The 13,116-nt window shown below is 44.3% G+C and overlaps 1 protein-coding gene across 8 annotated transcripts in view; it reads left to right on the top strand.

Moving 5' to 3' along the window:
* ROR1 (receptor tyrosine kinase like orphan receptor 1) overlaps positions 1 to 13,116 on the top strand; it is a 446,898-nt gene that overhangs the window by 248,319 nt on the left and 185,463 nt on the right. For 5 of the 8 annotated variants that reach the window (XM_021097766.2, XM_021097765.2, XM_021097759.2 and 2 more), the window contains one exon: positions 9,196 to 9,267. In XM_021097766.2, the coding sequence (XP_020953425.1) occupies positions 9,196 to 9,267 (72 nt within the window). The remainder of the gene's footprint in view (positions 1 to 9,195; positions 9,268 to 13,116) is intronic. The other 3 variants (XM_084964835.1, XM_084964833.1, XM_021097760.2) reach the window with 1 other exon arrangement.

The raw sequence follows: 13,116 nt of genomic DNA, 5'->3' as shown, positions 1-13,116 counted from the left end.
TGATGTCATTGGGAATCTGAGGTGCCTGCATCACCTGAAAGGAAATGAAGTAAAACCTCTGTAGAGAGATAAGGCCAATTTCTGAGCTAAACCTTTTTCATCGTGCTTGCTCTTGAAGCCAGAAATAAACTACTTCTTTGTTGCACTAAGCATCCACGGAGTCCAGGGCACCATGGGTGAGTGACAGAGTGCTCACTTTGGGTCCATTTATTTGAACTTCTCCTTGGGGAAGATCAAGGTTAGAGCCATTTGGAAACTTCTCTTAGGAATTTGCACTGGTGCTAAGAAGATACTATCTCCCTAGTAATTAGCTGAGGTGTTTCCTTTTTGTCTCTAAGAGAAAAAAAATTTACTATTTGTTTCCTCTTGGAAAATTTTCTCCTGTATAATCGAGTATGACCATTATTGATTTTCATGTACTTTCTGTAATGTTCTGGAGTATTTCTAATACACAGGCTTCCTCTCAAACTGGAATGTCTTTCCCACCCTCTGATGCTATGGGGTTCCCCTCCCCAAACTGGAGGTTATACTTTTTCTCAGTGCTGCCTTAGAACTCAGTTCACCTCTGCTGCACTTCTTAAAACAGATTTTTGCTTCAAAGCTTATTTAACATTTTCTAATTTGTTTGCTTATTATCGCTTCTTGCATAACCCTCCTTCCTTCTAGATCCAACTTCCTTCCTAACTGAACTAAAGAATTTAGCACAAAAGGCTATGAGTGAGTTTAAATAGACGGAAAATGCAAAGAAACCACCAAACATCCAGGATGAATGGTTACAGTGGGGATAATACATCTATACTGTGGAATACTACTCAGCAGCGAAAAAGAACAAGGCATTGACACACACAACAAATTGGGTAGATCTCAAGGGCATTGTATGTGTCCATTTATATGACTTTCTTAAAACAGTAAAATTATGGAGATGGAGAACAGATTAGCAGTGGCCAGGGGTTAGGAATGGTTAGGAGGAGAGGACAGGTGTGATTCTAAAGGGGTAGCATGAGGGAAATCTTTACACTGATGACGAACTTCTTTATCTTGACTGCAGTAATGGTTATGTGAATTTACACCTGTGAGGGAATGACAGAGAACTCTACACATACATTGTAACAATGTCAAATTCCAGGTTTTGATTCCATGATTACATAAGCTTAACTGGAGAGAAATTGTGTGAAGGGAACTTGTGACCTCTCTGGTCTTTATACACCCTTTTAATTTCTTGTGGGGACATTTCCCACTCCCACCCTCCACCCTACCCAAGGCCTGGGTGGACTCCAGGGTCCTAGCAGCTTCTCTGGCCACTGAGGGAAGCGTTTCCAACCTCTTTCCATGGATGGGGGAGCTCTCCCAGGCTCTCATAAAGGCTTAATGCAAGAACTCAGGTCTCTCTTTGGACACGCGCTGGTTTTCCATGAGCACTGATACAGCAGTCCCCAGCCCGGAGGACCTGTACTTATAGATGCCTTTCACATCAGCTCCCACTTACTGATCTTTTTGGCACCTGAGCATGCCCTTTTCTTTCAATCTCAGCTATGCCTTATATTTTTCTTGTCATATTTTATTCAATACTCTTAGGGTTTTGTTTTTTGTTTGTTTGTTTGTTTTTGCTTTAGAGGGCTGCACTCAAGGCATATGGAAGTTCTCAGGCTAGGGGTTAAATTGGAGCTGCAGCTGCCAGCCTACGCCACAGCCACAGTAAGGCCAGATCTGAGCTATATCTATGAACTACACCACAGCTCACGGCAACGCCGAATCCTTAACCCAGTGATCGAGGCCAGGGATCAAACCCACATCCTCCTGGATCCCAGTCGGGTTCATTAGCGCTGAGCCATGATGGGAACTCCCTGGTACTCTTGGTATTTTTAGCCTGGTTAGGGTGGGGCAGGAGGAATGAGTTGTGGAAAGAAGAGGGAGACCATTTCTGTCCATTTCTATTGTTGCCCTGAGACCCCGTTTATAACTGTGCTCCTGTGTTCCTCTCTCACTAGACTGTAAATTCTTGAAAATTATTAGGGACCAGGTCAAGCGTTTTCATCCCAGTTCTTATCCATAGAAAGTACTAATATACCTGTGAATTGAATGAATGGATGGATGGGTGAGTGAGTGAATCTCTAGAGTTCTGCAGAAGAGAGCCCGAGTTTAAGTAAGATAGTTTTAAAGGCTATTTTATTCATTTTAAAGAAGATGTGTGTCATTGTGGTCCTTTGTGTAGCTTAATTACTTTAAATGCAAGAACTGCATGGACCATAATATTTATTCAACAGATTTAAAGAAGGAAAGCGTATTCCCCAAGGGAAAAAAAAAAGGCATTTAAGTGTGATCCAAGAAGTATTTCCTTTCCTTCCTTTGTGTCCTCCACCATCTTTTGGGGGTTTGAAGAATTAGGGTTCCAGGCATTGAAGGGGGCAGAATGTGGCCTCTGGTACTATTTCTCAAACCATATTCTAGCGAGCTTAGAGTTCATAGGGGTCCTCTGGGGCGGAAGGGGTCTTAAACTGGAGAGCAAGTGGTACGTCCTTTCAGCACCTCCACCCCCACCCCCCGCCGCCCCCCAATTTGGCACAGTTCTAGACACTGACTCTGCTGTCAGACTACCTGGGTTTGATTGATCCTGATTCCAACCCTCACCCCAATAAACTGAGTAGGCAAGTGCCTATCTCTGCCTCCGACTTTTTAATCTTAGGATGGAGGTAACAGTGGTGCCTACATTATAGAAGTGTTGAGAAAATCTCTGAGTGTCAGCCTCTCAATTGGAAAACCTGGAAACTATTTTTTTTGTAACAATTCCATCTATAAATATGAATAATACCACAAATTTTGGTATATTTTTAATTTCTCTTCCACAAGTCAGTGGCTTTGCTACCTGTTCAATAATTGCGCTATTCATGAAATCATTACAGGTGGTATTAAAAAATATGATAGACTTTTGGATGCTGAAGGGGAGGGGGAGGGAGTGGGATGGATGGGGTGCTTGGGGTTCATAGATGCAGACTATTGCCTTTGGAATGGATTCGCAATGAGATCCTGCTGTGTAGCACTGGAAACTATGTCTGGTCACTTATGATGGAGCATGATAATGCGAGAAAAAAGAATGTATACATGTATGTGTGACTGGGTCACCATGCTGTACAGTAGAAAATTGACAGCACACTGTCAACCAGCTATAATGGAAAAAAATAAAAATCACGCAAAAAAATATGATTTTATAGTGCGGTGTAGGGAGTGTGGTTGGGTATTTGAATAGAATATAAGGTTGCAGGATCGCACCCTTTTCTTTGTGACTGGACCGATAACTCATTTGGAAGATGGCACCAGATGTCCCGGTCTGAGGTTATTGAGGATTAGCTCCTCAGAGACACTGAACATGTCTGACTGTCCCCCAAAGGTGAGAGTGGCCCCTCATCCGGGACCCTAGATGGGGGCACAGCCAGAGCAATGCCCAGACTAAGCCCCTGGCGCTGCTGGGGACTGTGGCCTGCCGGTCCTATGAAGGAAAGTAGACTGTGACTTTCCCAAGAAGGTACAGTTGGTGAAGGTGACGAACCCGTCTGTGGGCTCCTCCTCCCCGGAGGCGCTGGGGGAAGGAAGGAATCAGACCCGAGAGCCTCAAATAGAAGATCATCCTGCAGGCCAGAGACTTGCAGCCACTGAACCCTCACCTCCTTGCCATCCTCTCCTCCCACGTGATCATGAGCAGAAACCTTCTTTTACCGCAGAAAAAAAGGTGCCCTTTTTTGTGTGACTGACACTGGCTCTTAGGAAATTCCCTGTGCCTCTCTCTGAACTCAGCTTCTAAGGGTGTATTTCTAAGCCCGTCTAAGGCCTGGCTCTATCTCAGAGCTGTGCTTTGGCCAAGTTGCTTGACTACGGTGGCCTTACTTTCTTCATCTCTCAAATGAGGAGATTGTGCCATAAGAGGATTAACATTTTTTATGTTTAAAGCAGGGGAGCCTTTTCTGTAACACCCGAATACATAGCACAGAGAGATGCAGAGTATGCCCTGTTGAAGGAGGAGCCAGAGCCTGGTCTTCTTGTCTTCTGTATCCCTAAATCCTCTAATGTCCCCCTAGAAGGATATCTCCAGCATCCTTAGGCATGAGTTGTAAGCTGCTTAAACTTGTAAGAAATTAGTGTACTGAAAATGAGATCACATGACACTTCTATTTCATATGTAAGGAGAGAAGGACCCACAAACAGATCATTCATTAAAATGTGCATCCTTTTTTTTTTTGATTTTTTGTTTTTTGTTTTTGTCTTTTTGCCTTTTCTTGGGCTGCTCCTGCGGCATATGGAAGTTCCCAGGCTAGGGGTCTAATTGGAGCTGTAGCCACCGGCCTACTCCAGAGCCACGGCAACGCGGGATATGAGCCGCATCTGGGACCTACACCACAGCTCATGGCAATGCTGGATCCTTACCCCACTGAGCGAGGCCAGGGATGGAACCCGCAACCTCATGGTTCCTAGTCAGATTCGTTAACCACTGCGCCACGATGGGAACTCCAAAATGTGCATCCTTTTAAAAAAAAATTGTAAATGTGTTAACTCTGGTGGTGGGGGCACAGAATGACTATTAAAGTATGACCTAAAGCAGAAAGGAAGGAAGGAAGGGAGGGAAGGAAGGAAAGAGAGGAGAAAGGAAAAGAGAGAAGGAGAGAGAGGGAAAGAGGAAGGGAGGAAGAGAAAGGGAAGGAAGAAAAGAAAAGAAAAAAGAAAAGAAAAGAAAAGAAAAGAAAGAAAGAAAGAAAGAAAGAAAGAAAGAAAGAAAGAAAGAAAGAAAGAAAGAAAGAGAAAGAAAGAAAGAGAGAAAGAAAGAAAGAGAGAAAAGAGCATAATTTGATAAATAAGTCATGGGCCTCTAAGGCCCACTCAGATATGACCTTGTAGGAATCCGTGATGCTGGTCATGAAAGGCCCTGGGATAACCACTTGTTCCCTCACACTTGGCCTTCGTGACCACTGGGCTGGCCACTGGTCTCGTGGGAGTGCTGGTCTGTGCCTGTGTAACCTCAACTTATCACTGGATCAGGATACAGGATGTGGGGTGGCCGCGTGCTTCTTGGAAGAGCTTTTGCATCCTGCGAACACTGGGTTGCTACCTGCCAACTGCTGAGATGAACCAGTGATCCTTTTGGAGAGCGCCGGCTTTTATCAATGAGGAGGATTCAAGGCTTAGTATTTTTTTTCCTTCCCTCCAAATAACACTCCCACTGTTCAGGCTTAAATACCAAAACCTTACGGTTTGCAGAATCTGTGCCAAAAAGTCAATCATCAGTGAAACTGCAAAGATAATAGCTCCTATTGATCAACTCTGGGAAGGATGGCTTGCCCTCCTGCAGAGGTCAGGAAAGATAAGGGCTGGAGTTTTCTAAAACCTGCTTGATTTGCCTAAATTGGATAAAAACACTTATGTTCTTAGAGAACTGATGACCAATTCAGGAAAACCTCAGAAAATGAAAGATTGGTTTGGATTAGTAAGGCATGTGAAGTCAAGTCTTTGTAAAAGCACTTCAGACCTAGACAGTGACATAACCACTGACCGGAGTATGTCCACACAGAGGCGGCTACCCTCTTCCTTGACAAACAGAAGGTCAGGCTTGAAAGATCTTGAGTGTCTACACTGTGCTGGGCCCCCTTTTGGGCGCAGGATCCTTTTGGTCCATAATCTGATTTAGTCCTTACCACAGTCCTGGGAGATGGCTTTTATTGTCCCCATTTTCCAGATGAGAAAATAGTGGTCAAAAAGATATTAAGTAATTTGCTCCTGATCACAAAATTATTAAGTGGCAGAAATTCGTATGTTAACATAGATGTGTATTTCCATTCAATATTTTCCTGTCTCCTAATTGGCACATACAAATTTGCTATTACTACAATAGTTTGGCACAAAGAGAGGCTGCTAGTCTGGTGTTAAATATCTCATGCTTTTGCCATGATGAAGAGAACAAGGGAGGAGCTGCATCCATCAGTGGAAATCCATCAGTGATTCAAGAGTCAAAACTGGTGGCCACGTCTCTCTAAAGCTGCTGCTGATCCTGGGATCCATGGTGTTCAAGTTGAGATGTGCTCAATTTTCTTTTCTTTTTCTTTTTTTCCTTTTTGTCTTGTCTAGGGCCACGCCCATGACATATGGAGGTTCCCAGGCTAGGGGTCTAATCAGAGCTGTAGCTCCAGCCTACGCCAGAGCCACAGCAACGCCAGATCCGAGGCACGTCTGCAACCTACACCACAGCTCACCACAACGCCGGATCCTTAACCCACTGAGCAAGGCCAGGGATTGAACCCGCAACCTCATGGTTCCTAGGCGGGCTCATTAACCACTGCGCCACCATGGGAACTCCCTCAGTTTTTCTCCTTTACAATATCTGCCGTCCTTTCAGGAGTTGAGGGCACGCTATCAAACATCATTTTTATGAGGGTCAATTACTGATATTAAACTTTTCACATTAAATAATCAAACTTTCTTTTAAAAAAAATTGGGCCCAGAAGATATTATTTGTCAGGGAGATTATTCATAATTTAAAATATTGTATCTATTTCTATTATCGTTTCATCTGAGAAGCTGAACACGTGCTTATGTGGAGGAATAGATCCTGAGGCTGAGAGCAAAATTCCTCAGAATCCTCACCATCACTTAATGAGCTTGTGAATTGAAATTATCTTTGCTGTAACCCAAGGACCAAGTGGTAATTAGTGTCCAGGGACACGTGGGGAACAATTTCACTGTTAGCAATGCCAAGAATCTATGCATTTGTCATCAGTCCCAAATTATATTCAATCAGCAATTCAAATGACGGTTAGCACAATCAAGTGACATATAGCCTGCTTTCTATAAAATTAATACTGTAAAATGAAACCTGTGTTTCTGGCCATTTAACTGTGAACAGCAGTAAGATGAAGCTATGAAAATATTGAATGTAAATGCTGTCAAGATCTGTCTTAATCCCACCACTTCCCCACCCTTTGCTTCCTCCCCTGGACTGCTGCCGTGGCTGCCTCGTTTCTATTCCCAAGCTCCCCGAAGTCTGGGTATTCGAGTGCTTGATGAGCCTTTTTCTAAGAGGAGCCACAGTAGTCCAAAATACTGCAAACAAGGGGCCTTTATTCAAAGAGCCCAAGTGGGTGGCAGCAGGGTGGGGGTCACAGTGGGGTTATGGTTGGAGTCGTAGGTATGTGGAGGGCGCCAAAATGTAGACAATTAGCACTTCCTGGTGAAATCACCTGCATGAAACACCCATTCCTGGGACCCATGGTTGATAACAGAAGCACCACCTCCTTGTGCAGTTCTGTGTGAAGCGTTTTTCTTATTTGGGCAATGTTTTCTTTTTGGCTTCATATTTTGGAATTCCATGTGCTATAAGATCCCTGCCATCCTGCCCATCCAGCTTCAGGTTCCTGTGAAAGAATCTATGCTGTGTTGGCTCAGGAGGCGGGAGGTGACTGGGGCCGTTTGGGGTGGGGAGGGTGTGTGTGTTTGGTCTACTTTCTTTCCCACCTGCTTTCTTTCCCACTTGGACAGGGAAGGAGACAAGCCTGGGAGGGCTGCACAAACCAAACAAACCTTTTGTCTCTGTTGCAAATGGCAGGTGGATTGGAGACCCAGTAGACAAACCAGAAGTCGTGGCCTCTTGCAGGGTCTTGGTGGGTAAACATCCTGCCCTTGGCAAAGCTCACTGGTGGTGACGTGTGACATTGACGACCGTGTGGCAGCAGACGGTCCTCATCAGTAAATAAGGAAATGTAGAGAGTAGGCTTATCTAGGTGAAAAGGTGAAAAGCAAGTCTGGTTTGGGAGTTCCCATTGTGGCGCAGTGGGAACGAACCTGACTAGTACCCATGAGGACGTGGGTTTGATCCCTGGCCCCGATCCGTGGGTTAAGGATCTGGCTCTGCCGTGAGCTGTGGTGTAGGTCAAAGAAGTGGCTCGGATCCCACATTGCTGTGGCAGTGGCATAGGCCTGCAGCTGTAGCTCCTATTCACCCCCTAGCCTGGGAACCTCCATATGCCTCAGGTACAGCCCTGAAAAGCAAAAAAAAAAAAAAAAAAAGTCAGGTTTCACAGACTGGAGTACTGGACAGCATGGGCTGTCAGGGGGTGCATGGGTGACAGAGTGAGACAGATTTGAATGTGAATCCCAGTTCTTCCACTTAGTAAAGTTTACCATGCCTTCCAGCTCAGATCCATTGTCATTGGCTACCTATAGCCCAGTGTTGAAAAGACTCTTAAGGCAGATCTCAGGTTTAATAGGCCAGAGGGCCGTAATTGATTAATGATGTCTGAAGGAAGGGGGAGTGACAGCGTGGCTGCCAGGGCTCTAAGACCCAGGCTGTGGGCTCTTTTGAGATCCTGCTCAGCACTAAAGTTCCGTAATACTCTGTGGTGGGTGGGTGTGTGTGTGTGTGTGTGTGTGTGTGTGTGTGTGTGTGTGTGTGTGTGTGTGAAGGCACGGCCTAAGGAAAGATGAATGCAATCCTACTAGGATGTACCCGTCAGATGGTGTCATGGGTTAAATTTTCAGAAACAAAACCATTGTTTGTATATTACAGTATATTACTGAAGAATTTTAAAATTATCATAGTGTAGCATGTCCTTCAGATTAGTGATTTGCATGTTTGCTTTAATTTACAGTGGTTTTGAAAATTATCTTTTAGTTTAGCTTACCCCAAATGACACTCCTTATTCACATATTTAGTTTTCATCTGTCTTGACTTAAAGTTTCCATATAGAGAAATCGATGTCTCTATTTAGAAGTAATGCTCTCATTTCACAAACACAAAGGAAGCCAGCAGCAAGAGCCATGTTGTTCTCGCATTTCATGGGAAGACTCTCGACTCTATTAGTCTATGACCCGTCTTCAAGTAAGAAAAGGAAGCGTTTATGCTTGATGATGTTTGGTCATTTCTGTAGGTTTGGGTTTTTTTCCCCCCATAAAATCTTTGCCTTTGAATGTTCAAGCCTGTGTTTTAAAGAAAACAATCTCCCAATCTGGCCTGCAGTGTGTTGGTCTGGACAGCCTCTGTAACGCAGACGCCTCTGCCTGGCAAGCGGAGCGGCTGTCCCGGTGTAATAAGCTGTGGGACCGTGGGGTCTCGCAGAAGGTAGGGCCTCTGGAAATCTCCTGCGATGCTTCTAACAGCCCATAAGTTGCTGTGTTTAATATTGCCCTTGTCTTTCTCCCCACCCTTCTTTTTCTTTTCAGAAACAGAGCTGTCCTTCAGTGCTGAGTTAGTGCCTACCTCACCGTGGAACATTTCAAGTGAGCTCGACAAAGGTACCCAGTGGGGATACACAGGAGAAGGGATGGAGGAGGGGAGGCGGGAAACGCCATTTTTAATCCTGGCACAGCCGTCTTTGAAATCGACTGCTTTTTAGATCACTAGGAGCTGGGGGCCAAAATAAATTCCTGACTTACTCGGTGATCAGGGCACATTTAATGACTTGGAATTCTGTTATTTCTGGAGAGGTGTGGTTTTTGTAGGTGGTTTTTTTTTCTTTTCTTTCTCTCTCTTTCCCTTCTTCCTCTAAAATGTTCCACATGGTAAAAGTGCTTCAAGATGTGAAAAAGGGTTGTTTCTGACCTTCCTGACACTACATCCAGTGGATCTTATTTAGAGGATGTGATTCTGCCTGAGCCAGGATTGATCTGAGCTGTTTGCTGGGTGACCTTTTACAGTGAGTATTGGAGGTGCTTGCAGGGTTCAGGGCAGGGTATTTGGAACGGTTGTAATTGCCTGTGCGTGCAGATGGCGGCTTCCTGTGTGCATGTGGAGAACAGGCTTTTGCTATGAGGTTGTCTGAGTATTAATTAGGTCCTGGTACATGCTAATCACTGGTGACTCTAGAGAGAGCCCAGATCCTGAAATGATAAATTGGGACACATTCAAAACCCTGCAGTTGGCTCATGCTCCCTTTCCAGCCTTATTTTTCTTCAGTCTCCCCTTTATGCCCTTTTATGCATCTCCAGCCAAATTTCTATGTTATCTTATATATCCTAGGCTTTTCTGCTTCTCTGCTTTTGTCTAAGCTGTTCTGAATTGCCCTTCCTTCCTTGGAATTGCCCATTCTCTCCCCTCTATAGGGGAACCAATTACTTCTCCTTTAAGTCTGAGCATATAGTCTATATCAGCCACAGTCCTGTCTAATCCCTCAGCAGGAGATGGCCTTTCTGTTTTTGGAACGCCCATAGTTTTTGTCTTAATATTTTCTTTCTTTCTTTCTTTCTTTTTTTTTTTTTTTTGTCTTGTCTTTTTTTAGAGCCAAACCCACAGCATATGGAGGTTCCCAGTCTAGGGGTCGAATTGGGGCTGTAGTCGCCGGCCTATGCCACAGCCACTGCAACTTGGGATCCGAGTCTGCCACCTACACCACAGCTCACCGCAACTCTGGATCCTTAACCCACTGAGTGAGGCCAGGGATTGAACCCACAATGTCATGGTTACCAGTCAGATTTGTTTCTGCTGCACCACAAGGCAAACTCCTCATGAGTTTTTTTAATGGAAAAAAAAGAATTAAAGCACGCTAAAGGTTAACTCGGTGCCTATGCTTTGTCAAGCACCATGCCAGGGCCTTTCAAGGATGTGAACTTCATTGGCAAGCTCCTATGGCACGAACAGAAAAAATCATAGCATTGCCCACTACATGCTACTGATCAGGTCCCAATGACGGCTGTGGAAGGATATGAGCATACATGCTGAAAAGGCAGCAGAGGCACCAGTCAGAAACCAAGCCTGCCAGACTTTGAATTTCTACTAGGCCAGTATTATAATTAGCAGCTGTTGCTCTTCAAGAAAGAAATAATGTTAATAGTAGTGAACCTGCTGGCCTAGGGTGTGATTCATGCAGGGCCCAAGCTCCTTGGATTGTTTAGCATGGCCTTCCAGAGAGCATGGATGGCTTTCCAGGGATTCTTGGCATCTTCATTTTCTAGAAGATAATTCATTTCTGGCCTTTAATTCTCATTTAGAATGAAAGAGGAAGCTGATTAATTCATTTACTCATCCATTGATTGCATCGTCCTCTGATCTGGGCATAGTCTCAAGAATCAGGATCAAAAGATGAATCAGACCAAGGTCTTTGTCCTCTGGGAACTCAGAGCCATGAGAAAAAGACTGATATCTAAAGGCATAATCAGAACTTTCGGATCCGTTTGATAGATTGAGCTGTCAAGGGCCATTCCTCTCAAGCACAGAGAGATGCTGGTGGAAATAGACAAGGGGAAAAAACAAAAACAAAACAAAACAAAAAAAACACCATGGCTAGGCTGGTATGCAGAAAGGAGAAATCCTCAGGGGCCAGAAATGAAGAGCAAGCAGTGGTCAGCAGGAAAGAATGAAACAAAAGGTCCTATGAAAACATGGGAAGTATGCATGGTTCTTAGAGGCTGGAGTTTCAGAATCCCGTGGGGATGAGAGGTGAGGCTGTAGGAAAGAAATTCCTCGCTGAGGCTGTCAATGAGGAATGACAGGCCTGAGTGGGAAATAAGAAAAATTCTGCCTGGGAGCTGGTATGGAAGTCTGTCAACCACCCTGAGCCACTGGGATCACCCATAAGAAATCAAAACCCCAGTCTGTGCTCTGTGTGAATATGGGGTTAGGGTTCTTCTCTTGCCGTAGACAAGCCACAAACCAAGAAGATAATTTAAAAACTTGGTCTGCAGTTGATTAAACTATGAGACCTTGACAGGGGGCAGCCTAAAACCAGGTCATAAAAATGTCTCTACAGCCCAGTACATATGAGTTTTCCATCAAAAAAGAAATTTAAAAAAACCAAAACCACAAAACAATAAAACTCCTGCTGATGTTAAGTGTACTTTTAAATATTATAGTGCATGCAAGAGAGGAAAAAGAGCCACCATTAGTGAGAATCAGACAAAACACATGGCGAAGTTCCTATCTTGGATAATAAAGGCAATAGACCAATTTGAGAGTAGAGAGGTTTAAAATATTTCTTGGTGAAAGAGGAAATAGGAAATAGGGCAAGTACAGGATAATAGGACTGAAAAGACATTTTAAAAGACCTAAATGGGGGCGTTCCCATCGGTGGCTCAACGGTTAACGAATCCGACTAGGAACCATGAGGTTGTGGGTTCGATCCCTGGCCTCGCTCAGTGGGTTAAGGATCCGGCATTGCCGTGAGCTGTGGTGTAGGTTGCAGACATGGCTCGGATTCCATGTTGCTGTGGCTCTGGTGTAGGCTGGTGGCTGCATCTCCCATTAGACCCCTAGCCTGGGAACCTCCATATGCTGCGGAAGTGGCCCTAGAAAAGGCAAAAATACCAAAAAAAAAAAGAAAAGAAAAGAAAAGAAAAAATGAAAGAATTAAATGGAAATTCTAGAATTGAAAAATAGAGTTATAGGAATTAAAAATTCATCGAGTGGTTTAAACATTGATGTGTTCAGCTGAAGACAGAAATGGTGAACTAGAAGATAGATTCAAGAGAACATTGTGGTTAAGAGAATGGACTCGGGAGCCAAGGTGACTAAGTTTGAATCCTGACTCTACCACTTGCATGCTGTTCCACTTTGGGCAAGTCACCCAACCTCTCTGTGCTTTGGTCTTCTCATTAAGAGATTATGGAGTTCCCTGATGGCCTAGTGGTTAAGGACTCTGTGTTGTCGCTGCTGTGGCTTGGGTTCTAACCCTGGACAAGGCCCTAGCCCCCACCCACCCCCCGAAAAAAAGATGAGATCATAAAAGTACTTCATAGGGTCATTTTGAAAATTGATGTGGCCAGCAAATCTGGTAAACTAATTGGGCAGTTAAGAAGTAACAGCCGTTTCTGGTTAATACGGTCTTTATTTTGGGCTTGGTAGATTAAAAAAGAAAATCATTGGTGTTTTGGTAGGCTTATAATAAGGAAAACATATTTGAGGTTTGGAGTGAAGATTTCAGATCCTGTTAAGTCAGCTTCTGCCCACTCTGGACTACCATGCATGGTTATCCATGCACATCAGCACCACATTTAGTGGGGTAAACAAGGTTCTCCAGGGCCTTACCCCTGCCAACTCCTCTCTCCATACCTGTCCACTCCATCCTTTGTACTCTGTTTCAACAACCTGCCTCTAATTTCCCAAATATATCCTTCTACGTTCAGTCTGTCCACCTTTGTTCATGCAATTTC

This window comes from Sus scrofa, chromosome 6 (assembly GCF_054392235.1).
Source record: "Sus scrofa isolate SSC_HxYL_T2T_F1_AM1 chromosome 6, Sscrofa_HxYL_maternal_Yorkshire_Landrace_v2.0, whole genome shotgun sequence".
NCBI lineage: Eukaryota > Metazoa > Chordata > Mammalia > Artiodactyla > Suidae > Sus > Sus scrofa.
This window is presented reverse-complemented; position numbering and strand designations above follow the sequence as displayed.